This window comes from Phocoena phocoena, chromosome 7, assembly GCF_963924675.1.
Source record: "Phocoena phocoena chromosome 7, mPhoPho1.1, whole genome shotgun sequence".
Taxonomy (NCBI): Eukaryota; Metazoa; Chordata; class Mammalia; order Artiodactyla; family Phocoenidae; genus Phocoena; species Phocoena phocoena.
This window is the reverse complement of record NC_089225.1, coordinates 26,405,001-26,420,113: the sequence shown is the minus strand read 5'-3', so window position 1 is coordinate 26,420,113 and position 15,113 is coordinate 26,405,001. Positions and strand designations below refer to the sequence as shown.

At 35.1% G+C, this 15,113-nt stretch overlaps 1 protein-coding gene across 1 annotated transcript in view; it reads left to right on the top strand.

Annotated features, from left to right (window-relative positions):
* LRP1B (LDL receptor related protein 1B) overlaps positions 1-15,113 on the top strand; it is a 1,473,103-nt gene that overhangs the window by 727,826 nt on the left and 730,164 nt on the right. The window contains exons 16-17 of the mRNA XM_065880137.1: positions 8,142-8,282; positions 12,455-12,580. Coding sequence (XP_065736209.1) covers positions 8,142-8,282; positions 12,455-12,580 — 267 coding nt within the window. The remainder of the gene's footprint in view (positions 1-8,141; positions 8,283-12,454; positions 12,581-15,113) is intronic.

Here is a 15,113-nt window from a genome sequence, read left to right as displayed (position 1 = left end):
TCCAAATATGTCTCCTTTGCCTTTATATGTGAATAGCAATTCTTCTGGATATTAATTGTTGACCAAACAAAATTTCTTCAAAATTCGAGAAATATTCTTTAATTAGATTTTGAGATAATATACTTCAGAGCACAAATATGAATGTTACCCATGGGCAAGGTTTTTTTCCCATTATTAGTAGTATTTTTAAAATTGCCTATATATTTTCCTGTAGAAAGTAATTCTCTGAGGTGTACTTGCTTTGATTCATCAGATGGTATCCCTTCCTTTGTTCTGTGGCATTATTTAGTAATTTCCATTTGGTTGTTGTTTGCATCAGAAGAGAGGAGATCTACCAAGACCCATAGTTTGGGAATAGACAGGGATTAAGCATTACTTTGAATAGCATAAAGTCTGTCCAGTTGCCTGGTAGATTAAATCTTATCTTAGTTATCAGAATAAATGGTATGATTTATGTTTACATTTCATAGTTTAGTTTCTCCCACAGATTCTTCTAAGATTATTTTTCTGGTACAAAATGAGATCCTTTGCTATTCCAGCTGAATGATTTTGACATTTGAACAGATGAAATGCACACATACAGACGCACATACACACACAGATAGTAACCTTTGTGGACCTCCACCAGGTCTCATCCTGCCTTTGCTATACCACCAGAATTCCTCTCAAGGATGGAAGGTAACACTGCAGTATCTCCTTTTTGTGGTAGGCACAGACCTTACAGTCAGTACCGGAGGAGCAAAGGGCCTTTTTTCCTACCTAAAAATAGACAAGCTTATTCAGTTTCTAGTGGTATAACTTAGAGAGGCTTCTGCTTGAATATTTAAATCTAGTCTTCTTGGTCTTGCAAAAACGTCAAAATTCACTTAAGATAGTGTCAATAGAATGATCAAGAGGCTGAATTCTCAAGGATCTTTTGAGTTTTCATTCTTTATCTTTGTTTTCATCATGGGAATTTGGAGGGAGAGCTTATACATCAGGTACTAATATCTAGATGGTTTTTACTCTTTAAGTTTTCTAATTAGTTCTTTAATTTTAGTTGTGTGAGTTATAATTACTTGTATTGTTTGCCTCCAAATTATATTTCCTATTGCCTTCATTCTTATTCCCCGTTAAAAATTTACAGATTCCTTATGAGTTGGCATATATATGGGCATATTGAGATTGATTATACAAAAGATTTATCGCTGGATATCTCTGTGTAAATAAAAATTAGGTGGCTTTTGGCTTGTAAAGATATACTGTACACAATATTGGTCATGTAGCTGATGTTAGGAGATTTATTATGATAGTTCACACGTGATTATATATCTGGTGAAAATTAAAGGAAAGTTTTCTGAGACTATTGGTGTCTTTTTAATACTTATAATTCATTGCTGAGTTAATCCCAATGCAAAAAAAGGGGATTAAAAAAGAAGATCGTTTTACCTATAGTCGTTACACTAAACAATGTTAAATCAACAAAAACAGGTGAGTTTTTATTTGAGAATTTGTTACTGCATTTAGTTGTCAAAATTTTTACTAGATTTTTAATATGGCATGCAATTTGTCTAGGTTCCTTTCAAATATAATAGGAAAAATCAAGAGAAATACTATAGTAACTCATTTATTGAAAAGAAGTCAAAGTGTGTTCATATAAATTATTCCAGTTTCTATTCGTTAGTAAAGGTTTTTATAAGGAAATTTCAGCCTTAGTTTGCAGATGAGGAAATTAAAGTGCAAAAGGACTACGAATAGAGTTTGTGGTTGCAGAGTATAGTGCAAAACAGATATCAGTGTGTCACTCACCTCTCATTAATGTTGATTTCTCTGGGCTTCTGACTTAGTTCAGGCTAGATTATAATTTTGTGAACTGGTCTCAACTGGATTAACTCTTTAATCTGGATTAAATCTAAATATGTGAGCAAAACAAAAATACATGTTGCAACCACTGAGATACGATCATCCTGGTTTCAGTCATCCTCAGTGAATTGGCATCAAATGAACAAAAACCCATTGGCAGATGGTCACGCCAGAAATAAACACCAACGGTTGTTTCTCAATGAACCTGTAACAGAAGGCAATGCCAGAAGAGGCATTCACCCAGCAGAAAAATATTGGCATGTTACGTGATTGACTGAGGATGAATTCTAATGCCATGCCTGGAAGGAATCAAGAATGAGAGTAGGCTGGGCTCTTTGTCCTTGTGAATTTCGTGTGTCATGGTCAAGTCTTCTCACAATTAGAAATGAGGCCTGGTGTAGCATAGTCACTGGAAACTTACTGCCCTGGAGAAGCATATGGAAAGCCAGTTGATCAATTATCAAGTGAGTTCTTTTTTTAATTTATCTTGATGCCTTTGTAGGGAAAAATCACATAGCATAGAAAATTAATAAATGAGGACAAGAGTAATCCTGAGAAAGGAGGTTAAGCTCCTACAAAAATAAAAAAAATGATAGTCACTATTTTTTTTTAAATAGCAGCATAATTTTGTCTAGAGTAATGAAACAGTAACATAGTAATTCTTTAAATGCCTCTTTAGTGGCCTGGACAGAAAAAGAAAAAGAACAGAGCTTTCCAATATGCCTTAGTCCCAAGAAAGCAACTTAAACATTGCCCCAAATATTGGTCATCCAAGGGTAGCATTGCACAGTTATATGTCTGTGGTACTCTGTGACCTTCTTCACCTTCTGGAACACCAGATACATTACTCGTCAAAAACAGTGCTCCACCATGGCTGAGCCATTTATCTGTTCAGCTGTGACAAGCCTTATGTTCTAGGATATATGCAGTCTAATGTGTAATAAAAAGTTTAAGGCAGTAAAAAGTTTAGAAGCCCCATCCAGATGAATATGTATGGCCTTCTGTGCGTAGGAAGATTATGTACCACTTAGGTTTGCTGCTCAGAAGACCACTCTATCTAATGAAACGTCATCCTGCTATGGTCTAAGGAGAAAATTCCAAAACCATAGCAGCATTTTTCACGCTGCCTTCCAGCATAGGCAATCTTATACAGAGTCATCCAGCAAACTACAACTTCAAGTTTTCTTTTAGGTTTTTCTCTTTCCCTGCTCATATCAAGGGATAGTTAAGAAATTGTGTACTCCCAAAATGCAAGATACAGTTTGTTAAGAAAATAAACATATCATAATATGAAACATATAAGGACAATAGAGAAACTTTATTTTATTTTTGTCCTGGGACTAATGCTGTTAATGATATAGTCAAGAGCAAATTGAGAGAGGAGACAAGAATCAGTTTAGAATAGATGACCACAATGAGGTTGAAAAGAAGAAAAGCAAAATTAGAAATACAGACACTTGTTCATGGGCACCACAGCTTATTAAAACAAGGCCAGGGACATATGTTATTAAGTCCAGTCGCTGGGCTGAGATCCAAATAGATGATTCAAAACTAAAATAAAATAAAAACGGTTTATTAGTAAGGTTTCTTCATTTACCTCATTGAACCTCGACATTAGCTCTAGCAATCACTCTAGCAGTTTTTACCAAAGAAAATAATTAATTCTAGAGTGCATGTTTCCCTTTGCAGTGTATTGACAAGTCATGCAGAGACCTTCTAATTCCACTGCTCTAACAGCAGGCATCATGGGATGTGTGAGAACTGGCGGTTCCTTGCCAGGCATGCCATGATTCATGTCATTTTATTTCTGATCCTGGTTAAATTAAAGGATTGTTTATTACTTTGTCAGTTTTCTTCCTGGTGAGATAATGTTGTAATATTTTGACTAGAAGTGACCCTGGCTGTAGAATTACAGGTTTTGAATTCAGTTTTCAAATTCACAGTGCAAAGTACGACTCTGAAGCAAAGCTTGTAAGAATAGCATTTGTTAATATATGGAAAGCACTTTCTGGCTGTGCCTACATACCCAAGTGCAATATGGGTTCTGTCGCATTAAGCACTGGAAGCAAGTGACATACATGGAGCTTTTCCTGTATGTTTGCTTTCTTGGTTGGCGGGGGACTTTATCACTCTTTCTTTCTTTCTAGCTACATTTCAGTCTTTTTTCCCTTAAATTAAGCCAACTGCATTCATGTACTTGGGTGAAAGGAGAAGAGCATTAGCTGCTGAGCCAGTTGAAGTAATAGTGTTTCCCTGAAGTATTTATTCAGTCTCCAGAGGTAGAATCTCTCATTACGATAATGGCTGTAATGTAGAATTATCAGTCTCTGTTAATTCCAGTAAGTTGGGCAACAAATAATTTTGAACATCTCCTCTACAACTAGTTCTGTTCTAGGCACCGTTCTGTTCTGTATGTGGCATTATCCTTCCTACATTCAAAGACCTCATAAAAACAACTAGATGTGTGAAAGTTAATTATAAAATAACTCCTTTATAGAAGTTTGTACAAGGTGTACAGAACACTAATCTTATTTTCTTATGAATGCTATTCCCTCTTTTAATGATGCCAGATATAGTTGCTTCATCATCTTGTTGATTCTTGCAAAAGTTGGTAGATTGCCTGGCCATCAGCTAGGGTCTTACGATAGATGATGTTGCTACCCAGTTCCACAGTTAGGTTAACGTTGAGAAAAAAACCATGCTTTGGGATGTCTAAACTGCCATCTTATCCAGATTATCACCTATCACGTTAAATTTTATTGTGATAATGGACATTGCTGGCTCAAAAATAACCTGTCTTTTATCATTATGCATCCTGAGCAAACCTAGGCAGCGTTGATATCATGGTTTCTCTGTGACATAACGACTGATTCCATCTGGGAGACTTGGGTTAGGGCTGATGGCGAACGCCCTGGGAGACTTTGAAAATCAGAATCCAGTATCTTAAAAAAATTCTTTACTATTATGAAGGGTCTGAAATTTTCCCCTAATGGCAATCTGGCATGTTAGCCCACCAGCCTTTCATAGATTTAGACAGAAGACATTCAATCCTTTGATCAGACACAAAGGATTTTATTACTCATGGCAAAGCAGGTTGCTGAAGTTTCATGCGCACCTTGGTTCTTCTTGCCCTACCCCACCTCCGCATCATGTGAGGACCAACCTTTGCCCTGAAGAGAGACATTATCTTTACTATCCTGGTCAAGAAACAGACTTGCTCTCTGCTCTGAAAGGAAGCTCTACTTCGATCTTCCAAGGCTGTTAGCCGCATAAACATCCTGGAAAAGAAGTCCAGAATAAAAGCTGACACAAGACATGTCGAAACACCATGGAGAAGTGCCTCTCCAACAAGTCACAGGGGTTAGAATAATTGTAGACAAACTTTAACATGTCGAAAATATTTGTATATGTTTTAATACATCTGTTATTACAGATATAAGCAATGCCTAACTGCTGTTACAAGTGATATTGATATGTTTGAATGACATTGATATAGATCATTATCAGATGCAGTAGATATAAAAAAGTTATCTCAGGAGGTAAGCTCTACTGGTTCTCAAGCAATTATTCATAACCTATGATGAAAAACGTGAATGAAACCTTAGACATCACTGTCATCTGTTTTTGAAAATTTCCACATTTATATGAGCAAACATTTAAAAATAACTGACCACCCACATACATTTGAAACAATGTTTAAAGCAAGTTTGGAAATTCTTCCTATTTGCATTTATTCCATAATGATCAACATATCACTTGAAAAACATTTGAAACCTAAGTAGACTTAGAGACCTTCTCTCTAATTGATTATGTTAAAGAATATTTAGTTTAGAAATATCAATTTTCTAGGGTAGTTTGTCTTTCCGTAGACAAACGAATCTTCTTAAATATAGATATAATTATTTAGAAGAAACTATAATTTCACTCTTGTATATGGATACTTTTGATCATTCCTTACTACTGTGGGTTGAGTTATTTGATCAAATGACCCCATGAAAGCTAAGCCTTTTAAATTGGTAGGATTGTTATCCGAAGAGAATCAATGGTTTCTTGGGTTTTTCGATCCTCAAGCTATGCAACAACAGAATTGACTTACTATTTCTTTGGAGTAAACTATAGAGAGACTACAGAAAATCTTAAAGCTGAACTTAAGTGGCGAGGAAGCTGGTGACATCTCAAATCAGGTTTCTTGTCTGATGGAAATTTTTTTAAAAAACACTGAGAGACTATTGACTGTTAGGCTTAATAATTATACAGTAGAAATTAATCAAACTACTAGTTCCAGTTCTAAGTTGGGCTTATATAGAGTCAAAAGAAGAAACTATACCACCCTCAAAGATCTTAAGGTCTAATTGAACAAACAAAACTCAAAATAAGGGAAATTTGCATGTTATCAATGGTCAGTTCTAGAGATTTGAGAGAAAAGCTTGATCCTAGAGATGGTCAGACACATCCCAGATTACACCTCCACCTTTTTTTTTTTACTGTGTGTTCTTTTTTTTTAATTAATTAATTTTATTTTATGTATTTATTTTTTGGCTACGTTGGGTCTTCATTGCTGTGTGCAGGCTTTCTCTAGTTGCGGCGAGCGGGGGCTACTCTTCGTTGCGATGCGCTAGCTTCTCATTGTGGTGGCTTCTCTTGTTGCGGACCACGGGCTCTAGGCATGCGGGCTTCAGTAGTTGTGGCACATGGGCTTAGCTGCTCTGCAGCATGTGGGATCTTCCCGGACCAGGGCTCAAACCGGTGTCCCCTGCATTGGCAGGCAGATTCTTAGCCACTGCGCCACCAGGGAAGTCTCTACACCTCCACTTTGTCTTGAGTCCCATACTCATTCCCAGTTGCTGCTATAAAAAGGCACCCTGGGGTTGAATAGGAGACCCAATGATCTCCCATTTTTGTTTTTATTTATTGCAATTTCCTATTTGAGATTTGTTCTCTTTCTTTCTCTCTCTCTGAATATGTGTATATATGAATATGTATATATATATAATATGTATATTTACAAAATTTGTTACTTTCAAGTGACCTTACGGAAAGACAACATTAGAGAAATTGCTGCTTCTGCATTTTGTTGTTGAAAAAGATTAAACAGGGGGAAAAATTACTGTCAGTTCCCGTGTACAGTGTCTGCTTGTCTGAGAGGGGACAGAAGACACATAAGATTACCTTTGATCTAACTGAATATTTCATTCACCACACTGATTATTTTTCACCCTTAAGGCCTTAAATAAGAATGTGGCTTATATGGGACGCGTTTCCTTGCCCAGCCCCACGCATAATTCTCTGAAGCAGATTCTCTGCAGTTATGGTTCAGCGTCACATTCCCTCTTCCATTCTTTGCAGCAGGGAAAATGTAAGGGTTAAGGGAGTGAAACACAGAGTGTTCTGGAAGAGCCACATATGTTTTCTCATTATTCCTTATTATTGGAGAGCATATAGGTTTTGTGACAGTTCATCAGTCCAAAGCAGTTACCCAAAATAAAGCTGAAGGCTATCAGAACTGGGGTGGAAAATTTGGCTTCTGTTTCTTCTAGTAATAAACCAGCTTTTGATAATTCAGCACCTTTTTCAGTCTAAGAAATACAAATCATTTACTTTAACCATTGCCACATTCCCTTCACTTTTCAGACTCTACTGAATCCACTCAAAGAGAACAGAAGAATAGCAACACTTCCAATTTGCAAATAAATCCCAATCAGTGGAATTCTTAACATTTGATCAGAGAACATGGGATATATGGAACATAGATTCTGAGTATATAATCATTTTGATTAACTTAATACTTCCTTGAATACTTAACCACACCTGAGTTTGTTTGTTTTTTTCCACTTGCAGACCAGCGAAGTAAATACAGCCATCAATGCTGTGTGCTATTCCCTTGTCTTTTCACTTTGATTAGTTTTTGGTGTACTTATGTGTAAGGTGGAGGTAGTAAAATTATTTGCCATGCCTTCTTTCGTAGGTTGTCGTGATGATCAGCTGAGCTTATGAATAAGAGCTCTTTAAAAAGTAAAACTACTAACAACATAAATATAAGATGGTATTGTATTATTGTGGTTATTATTTTGGAGACAGTTGCTTAAAATGAATTTTTAGAATTCTTAGAATAATTATTGTCAGGAAAACCTAAAATTTTCTCATTTCCAGAGATGGTTGCCACTACAATGTTGAGATGTTTTCATATTCTCTATAAAATGAAATGAGATCAGTACTTTGTTATTATAACAAAATTTACATTTTAATGAACTGAATGTATCTAGTAGTGTTTATATACCTTGGATTTGTTTTAACCGTAGTTAATCCTGGAGAAGAATTACCTCACATTTGTAAAGCTGGAGAATTTCGCTGCAAAAACAGACACTGTATCCAAGCTCAGTGGAAATGTGATGGCGATGATGACTGTCTAGATGGAAGTGATGAAGATCCAGTCAGTTGCTGTATGTTCTCCTTCAAGTTATGTTAAAACTTTCTGAGTCTTTCAGTGTGTGAACTATCAAAGCAGTTTGGGAAAATCTAAAAATATCACTGAGGCAGATTGAACTTAGCTTTTTTTTTTTTTTCAGTCATCCTTTTGTATAGAGATTAGACCTTAGATTATCTCCTTTGCATAGTTTTAAAGCACTGTTTTTCTCATCCTTCCCCATCTTTGAATACTACCATTTTGCTTGCTCCAGAAATTCTCTTCTTTCCTATTTTGTGCTGTCAGCGCCACCGTACCATTGTTAGAAGGTTGCTATAGGAGACCCTTTGGATCTCTGAATTTAAAGATGTGGAAAATCAATTTAAACTCCCCCAAGGCAGAATTACTCGTGCAGAAGGTCACGATCCACTCCATTGCTCCTTGGCAACAGAGCCTTGAAGATGATCCAAGGAAACAGACATGGGTTTGGAATATGTTATTACCTAACTTCACTGGCTCAGTACATAGTAGGAAACACATAGGGACACTCAGACTGTTAAAGAAATTAAAGGGTTGATTTTTCTCCCCTTTAGCTTCTATTCAGCTGTTTATCATTTGCTATAATAGGAATAGTTTCATATTTCTGGTAGGGATGAAGAAATGTCCTACAAATATGGAAGGAAAACAATTTGAGAAGCAGATTAAGTAAACTTTTAAAAATACATTTGAGAAGAATCACTACCTGAATGGTTTTGAGAGATATGAAATATTTTTATATGAAGAGAGGTATGTGACATTTATCTTTTGTCTTTTGATTTGACTTACATATATTATTTTTAAAAGAAAATGATTTTTTTCAGTTAATACATTTTTTCAGTTAAAGTGGCTAAACTAATTGAGAGTTAATTGGCAACCCTCCATTTTCCTTTTTATTTCAATCAAGAATATAAAAATAAAGTTTTAAAGATTCCTTGTTAAGAATGAACAAAAAATTGGTTTGAGCATTTATGGCATACAATTTGGGGACAAAATTCCAAGAATATGGACTTCTAAAAATATTTTCAAATTGTATAAAAATACATAATACATAAATTGTAATTAATACATAAATCTAATACTACTTTCTCTTAATTTCCAAACATGGACTCTGACTTCAACATTATGAACTTCTTATTTTCAATCCTTTTACTATCTATTCTCTATAAAGTGTGCCACAAGTAAAATGTTAAATACTAAATTGATAAAATTAGCCAAAAATTTTGGAGTGGGAGGAGCACTTCATCTAAGGGTAGATTTTTTTTCCTACTTTTTAACACAAACAATGTATTATTTATTTATTAATAGATCTTTATTGGAGTATAATTGCTTCACAATACTGTGTTAGTTTCTGTTGTACACCAAAGTGAATCAGCCATATGCATACACATGTCCCCATATCCCCTCCTCTTGAGCCTCCCTCCAACCCTCCCTATCCCACTCCTCTAGGTGGACACAAAGCACCGAGCTGATCTCCCTGTGCTATGCTGCTGCTTCCCACCAGCGAACTATTTTACATTCGGTAGTGTATATATGTCGATGCTACTCTCACTTTGCCCCAGCTTCCCCCTTCATTAGATTAATTGCCTCATTCCTCATGACTCACAGTGTTTACTCACGGTTACAGTGAATGCTCCCTGCGTATCAGCTCCCTGCATAGTCACAGAGTGTACAAATAGAGCACAGATATTTCATCCCAGTATTTAGGAATTAGTCCTATAGGTCCCTGTTATGTGTGATTGTTCTTTTCACCAACTCATAAAGAAACTCATCTCCTCTATGAGTAGAGGGGGCATTACTATTGTTAACTGTAATATTAAAATTCCTAGTCAATATTTTTTTCTTTCATTATCTTTATCACATCACCCAAACCTACACCATGGCCTTTTCCTGGTGTCTTCTACTTTACATATAGTCCATATTCAATTCTATCAATAAATCTCATCTCTTTTACCTCTTAAGTAATTAATTTTTTATCCTTACCTCGTCTAAATCTTCACTGCATAAATTAGGCTCCTACCTGAGATGAATGCAGTGGGTGCCCTGCTGTTACTCCTGCCACTATTCTTCCCTTAACTAAAAAGCCCACTTTCCACACTGCTTCCAGAGTGATATTTGTAGAATGAAATTTAATCTTGTCATTTCAATAACTGCATAACCAACAAGATAAATTCTAAAATCTATTGACTCGACAGAAAGTACTTCATGTTATGTCTCACATTTACGTTTTTAGCTTTAAATGTCTATCATGTATCCAGTTAGCCTCTTTGTCCTTGTCATGTTGAACTACATGTAAATCTCTAAAAAATGTCCTTCTCTTTCTTCTGTGATATTGCATTGTCTGTTCCCAGTTATGGAGTTCACCGTAGTTTACCATTACCTCCATAGGGAAGTCATTTTTGAACACCAAATGTCTCCTTCTCGATACAGCCCAGTTGAGTTAAACGTCTCTTGGATATTCTCTTATTATGGTAGTTGCCAAACCATATTGCAATTTTATGCTTACTTATTTGATGCATCTAATAGATGAGAAGACTTCCTGAGGAGACACACTATGACGTAGCATCTTTTTAGTCTCAGAGTCTAGAACAGCAACTAGCATGTGGATGAATGAATGACTGAATACATGGGGCAATGGAAAACTAAACTCTGGCCACCTCCCAGCAGTATGGTGTCTTCTTTAAGCATTGCTTGATTCTGAGCAGCATTAGATTCCTGGGGTTCCATGGTTAATATTTCAGCACTGCATAATTCATTTCAGGGGATTATTTTTTATTGTAAGTACTCATAAGCTTCGACCTTGAATTCTGTTATCATTTTACTTCTCAACTCCAAATCACAAGACAATGGATTGTATTTGGTCCTCCTTTTTAACCTCCCATTTATAACACCGTGAAAATTGCAAGGTCTTTGATCAAGCTTCACTGAAGTGCTTCTGCATAATGTTAACACTTTAAAATGTTGACCCTCTAATATATTGGATGACTTTGATCCTCCTGAGCAGCTATTCTTGCTAAAGTCCCTGAAGTGAGTAGAAAATGTTAATCGTGCTCAAATACCAGAAAACATAAGGCCCTTTCTTCCTGTTTATTTATTTATTTTTTACTATGTATGAATAAAAACTTCCAAAAAGTGATAAAACCACTTTATCACTAAGGCTACTTTAAATAGATAGTGTTTTGTAGAAACTGACTAGAAAGGAATACATTTTCTATGCCCTAGCATGATAAAATGGCTATTTTTCAAATTCTAAATAAAACTAGTACCAACATTTATTTTTATCATACAGAAGTGTAACTACTGGGCACAAGGAAAATTACTTCAGAAAGAATGTTGAAGTGATGAAACAAATACTGAAGATCATGCCAATTCAGTTAGGAATTTAGCCTCCAGAAAGCAGGACAAGTAATCACAGGAGGTTAACTTTAAGATGGCCTCCTGTTGTGCTTAGATATTGGAGATTTAATCCTTAGCTGTGCTCAGCTTCCCATATGAGGGTTGGTCATGTCCTCAGTATATTTTGTGGGTGCGTGTTTATTTGTTTATATTAGGGGAAAAGACTCGTGATGATTATTTTTGTTATTAAAATTATTCAGGATCTTATATTTAGCATCAACTCCAGGTCACAAGGGATGCGTTTTTATTTTTCGAATTTTCTTTCCAGTCCCAGAAAACATTGAGCAAAACATAACAAAATTAGGCTTATTTAATGTTTCAAGAAGTGGATCTGCAGTTTAAAAAAAACACAAATATTTTTGATATATGGTTAAATTATTTGACACATACTTGTTGCATTCCACATTAAAATTTGAGGTTAATTTTCAATGTTTTTGGTAAAACTGAAGTTCAGTCGCCTATTGTGATAAGTGACGGGAAAAGAGACTTAGCGGATGTAGTTGGTTTTACTTGAAGACATGAAAAATGAGTATATTCCCTTTCATCTGAACTTTAATTCCTTGATATTTTCTGTAAAACTACTACATTTTAACAGAGCCTAGAATGTTATTATTTTGTATAAAATATGAGACAGTGAATGACAGAAGATATAGATTAATTATACTATAATATTATAATTACCATAAAGTTTCCATGACTATTCCTTAAAATAATCATAATTTTATCCAGTTTTAAATTGTTCAACTTACTTCTCCTCTCCTCCCTGCCTCACCCCAGTCAATCATAGCTGTCCTGATGATCAGTTTAAATGCAAGAATAATCGCTGTATCCCCAAAAGATGGCTTTGTGATGGAGCTAATGATTGTGGAAGTAATGAAGATGAATCCAATCAAACTTGCACAGGTAAATGTTTGCTTGGATATATACATAAATCTCCTCCAAAGTTAGTCTCCATAAAAATGCAGGCCAATGCCTTGAACTAAGCTGACTTTCCTAGTGCTGATGATCTGATTTTTGCAGTAGTAAATGAATTCAGAGTTTGATGCCACAAAGGCTAGAATACAAATTTTCTTCTACTTAATCTTTGCGTATGATTCTGCTTTCCAAAGTAATTTGGCACTTTATCTATTCATATGACTTGACTGTTGATACACTACTTGGACAAGACTTGTCCCTGCTAAATCTTACTTGGCAATGGAGGAAGAAGTTCGTGAGTATACTGTGATGTAGGCCATCTCACATGGAGAACTACATTTTTTTTAAAACCTTGAAAAAATAATTTATGTATTTTATTTAGTCTGCTGTAGAATACCTCTGTAAATTGTTTTCTGTTCCTGGCATATTATTAATGTGGGATAGTTGGGTTTTTTTGTTTTTTTTTTTAATAAAGTTCCAAGACCACTAAGCCTATTTATATTTCCATATAATTTATCCCATTGCAGTAAATCTTTGAATCCCTAGCTACATTCTCATTCTATGTGATTTTTAAAGGAGGATTAGGGATTGACTAGCTAGTTATAGTAGTTAAAGTGAAAATGCTATGTATAAGAGCAAATAAAACCATCAATCCTAATTAGTAAGATTTCTAAGCCACTCCAGGCCTTCAGTTCACTAGAAAATAGAACGCCACTTGCTTGCACCTCGAGTGCCACTTTAAGTGACGGCTGCTCAGTTTGCCACTCACTGCTAGGTCTTCTTGTCAGTATATTTATGATAACTATTATGGTCACTGTACACCTTTACAAATTGAATAAAAAGAGCAAAGAGAAAAATAAATATGCCTTTTAGCTTTGAAAACTATGTTGTCATGTTACAATGTATTTCCATTTTGTTTTACCAAAATGAATAGGTCATATGGCTCATTATATTGGAAAAATATAGCAAATTCATTAGGTAATTTCCCTGGCTGGGCCATTTCTATACATTTCTAGATATAGGTGTGTACATGGATATGTATCCTAGATAAATTATTTCCCATAAGGGGATTATTTTGTAATTTACTCCACTATCCTGTAGCCTTTGGCATTGTGGCTACTTTAAAAGAATATGCTTTCCTACCAGAAGCCAATTTTCTATTGTTTCTTTGGGATTTATCCTTCATGGATCTACTAATTCGATAAATATTTATCACAGCACTGGGGACAGAATGAGGAAAAATATGTAATACCTTTCTTTAAGAAGCTAAGAGCTAAGGTGAGGAGAAAGACATGTAAACAGGCTGCTCCCATGCAGTATTCAAAGCGCTAAGTTGACCCTCAAATGGGAGCACGTAAAGGAACAACTAATTAGTCTTTGGCTATCTTGGAAGGCCTCCTGAAGGAGGGGATGTCTAAGCTAAGCCTTACCAAAAAAAAGCTGAAGAAAAATGACTAAATAACAGTTCAAGTCATTTAATTAGAAAAAATAATCTGATAAAACCATGTGTTAACAAGATTGTGGAAAAAAAGGAATCATCATGCATTCTTGGTGGATAAATTGATTTTCTACATTGTAAAGCAATTTGGCCAAATCCAATAAATGTGAAGATGTGCATACCTTCAAGTCTATAATTGTGTTTCTAGGTTTATACTCCAATACCTATGCACATAGAGATGCGAATAAGAATTTCATTGCTTTAACACTGGTAATAGTGAGAAATTAAAACAAGCCAAATGCCCATTACAGGAGAAGGGAAGTATATACATGTATCTCCATATGTGCACATGTATATACATATATATATTCACTGTTATATTCACATAATAGTATGTTATTCATAATTAAAATGAAAAATAACTCAAATATCAACAGGAATTAATTTTAACAATGTTAACCAAAAAAATTGCAGAATATAAACAATTCAGTGCCATTCATATGAAATATGAAAATACAAAAGAGTTCTGTATGTACTTATTGATTTACAAATGTATAAAAATAGGAATGAAATGTATGGAAATGAAAAAAAGAAAAATTAAGGATAGTAGTTACCTTTCTAAAAGAGAGAGGGAAATGTGATTGGGAAAGATTACAAAGGGGACTTCAAATGTAACTATAATACATAATTTTTTAAATAAAACAAAAAATCTGTAGCAAATATAGAAAAATATTGATTTGATAGAGCTATATGACGACAAACAGGTATTAATGATATCATTCCCGATACTTTTCTAGATGATAGAAATATTTTACTAAAAGAGCAATGAGTGATTGATGAGCACAGATTGTGGAGGGTGAGGTGAAGTCCGTAGAGGGTGGAGGGTTGGAAAGTGTCCCTACAAAGGAAACGGCATATACAAAGCGGGCAGAACAGAGCTAATAGGCAGGGCTTGTTCTCCATCAACAACAAAATGTTTTTGCCTACTTTTGAGGGAGACCCAGAGGACAAAGATGAGAAGTACTTAGATTTGAATTTTTTCTTTTCCCCATAGTAATCATGGTGATCTGTGGCTTCATGCCT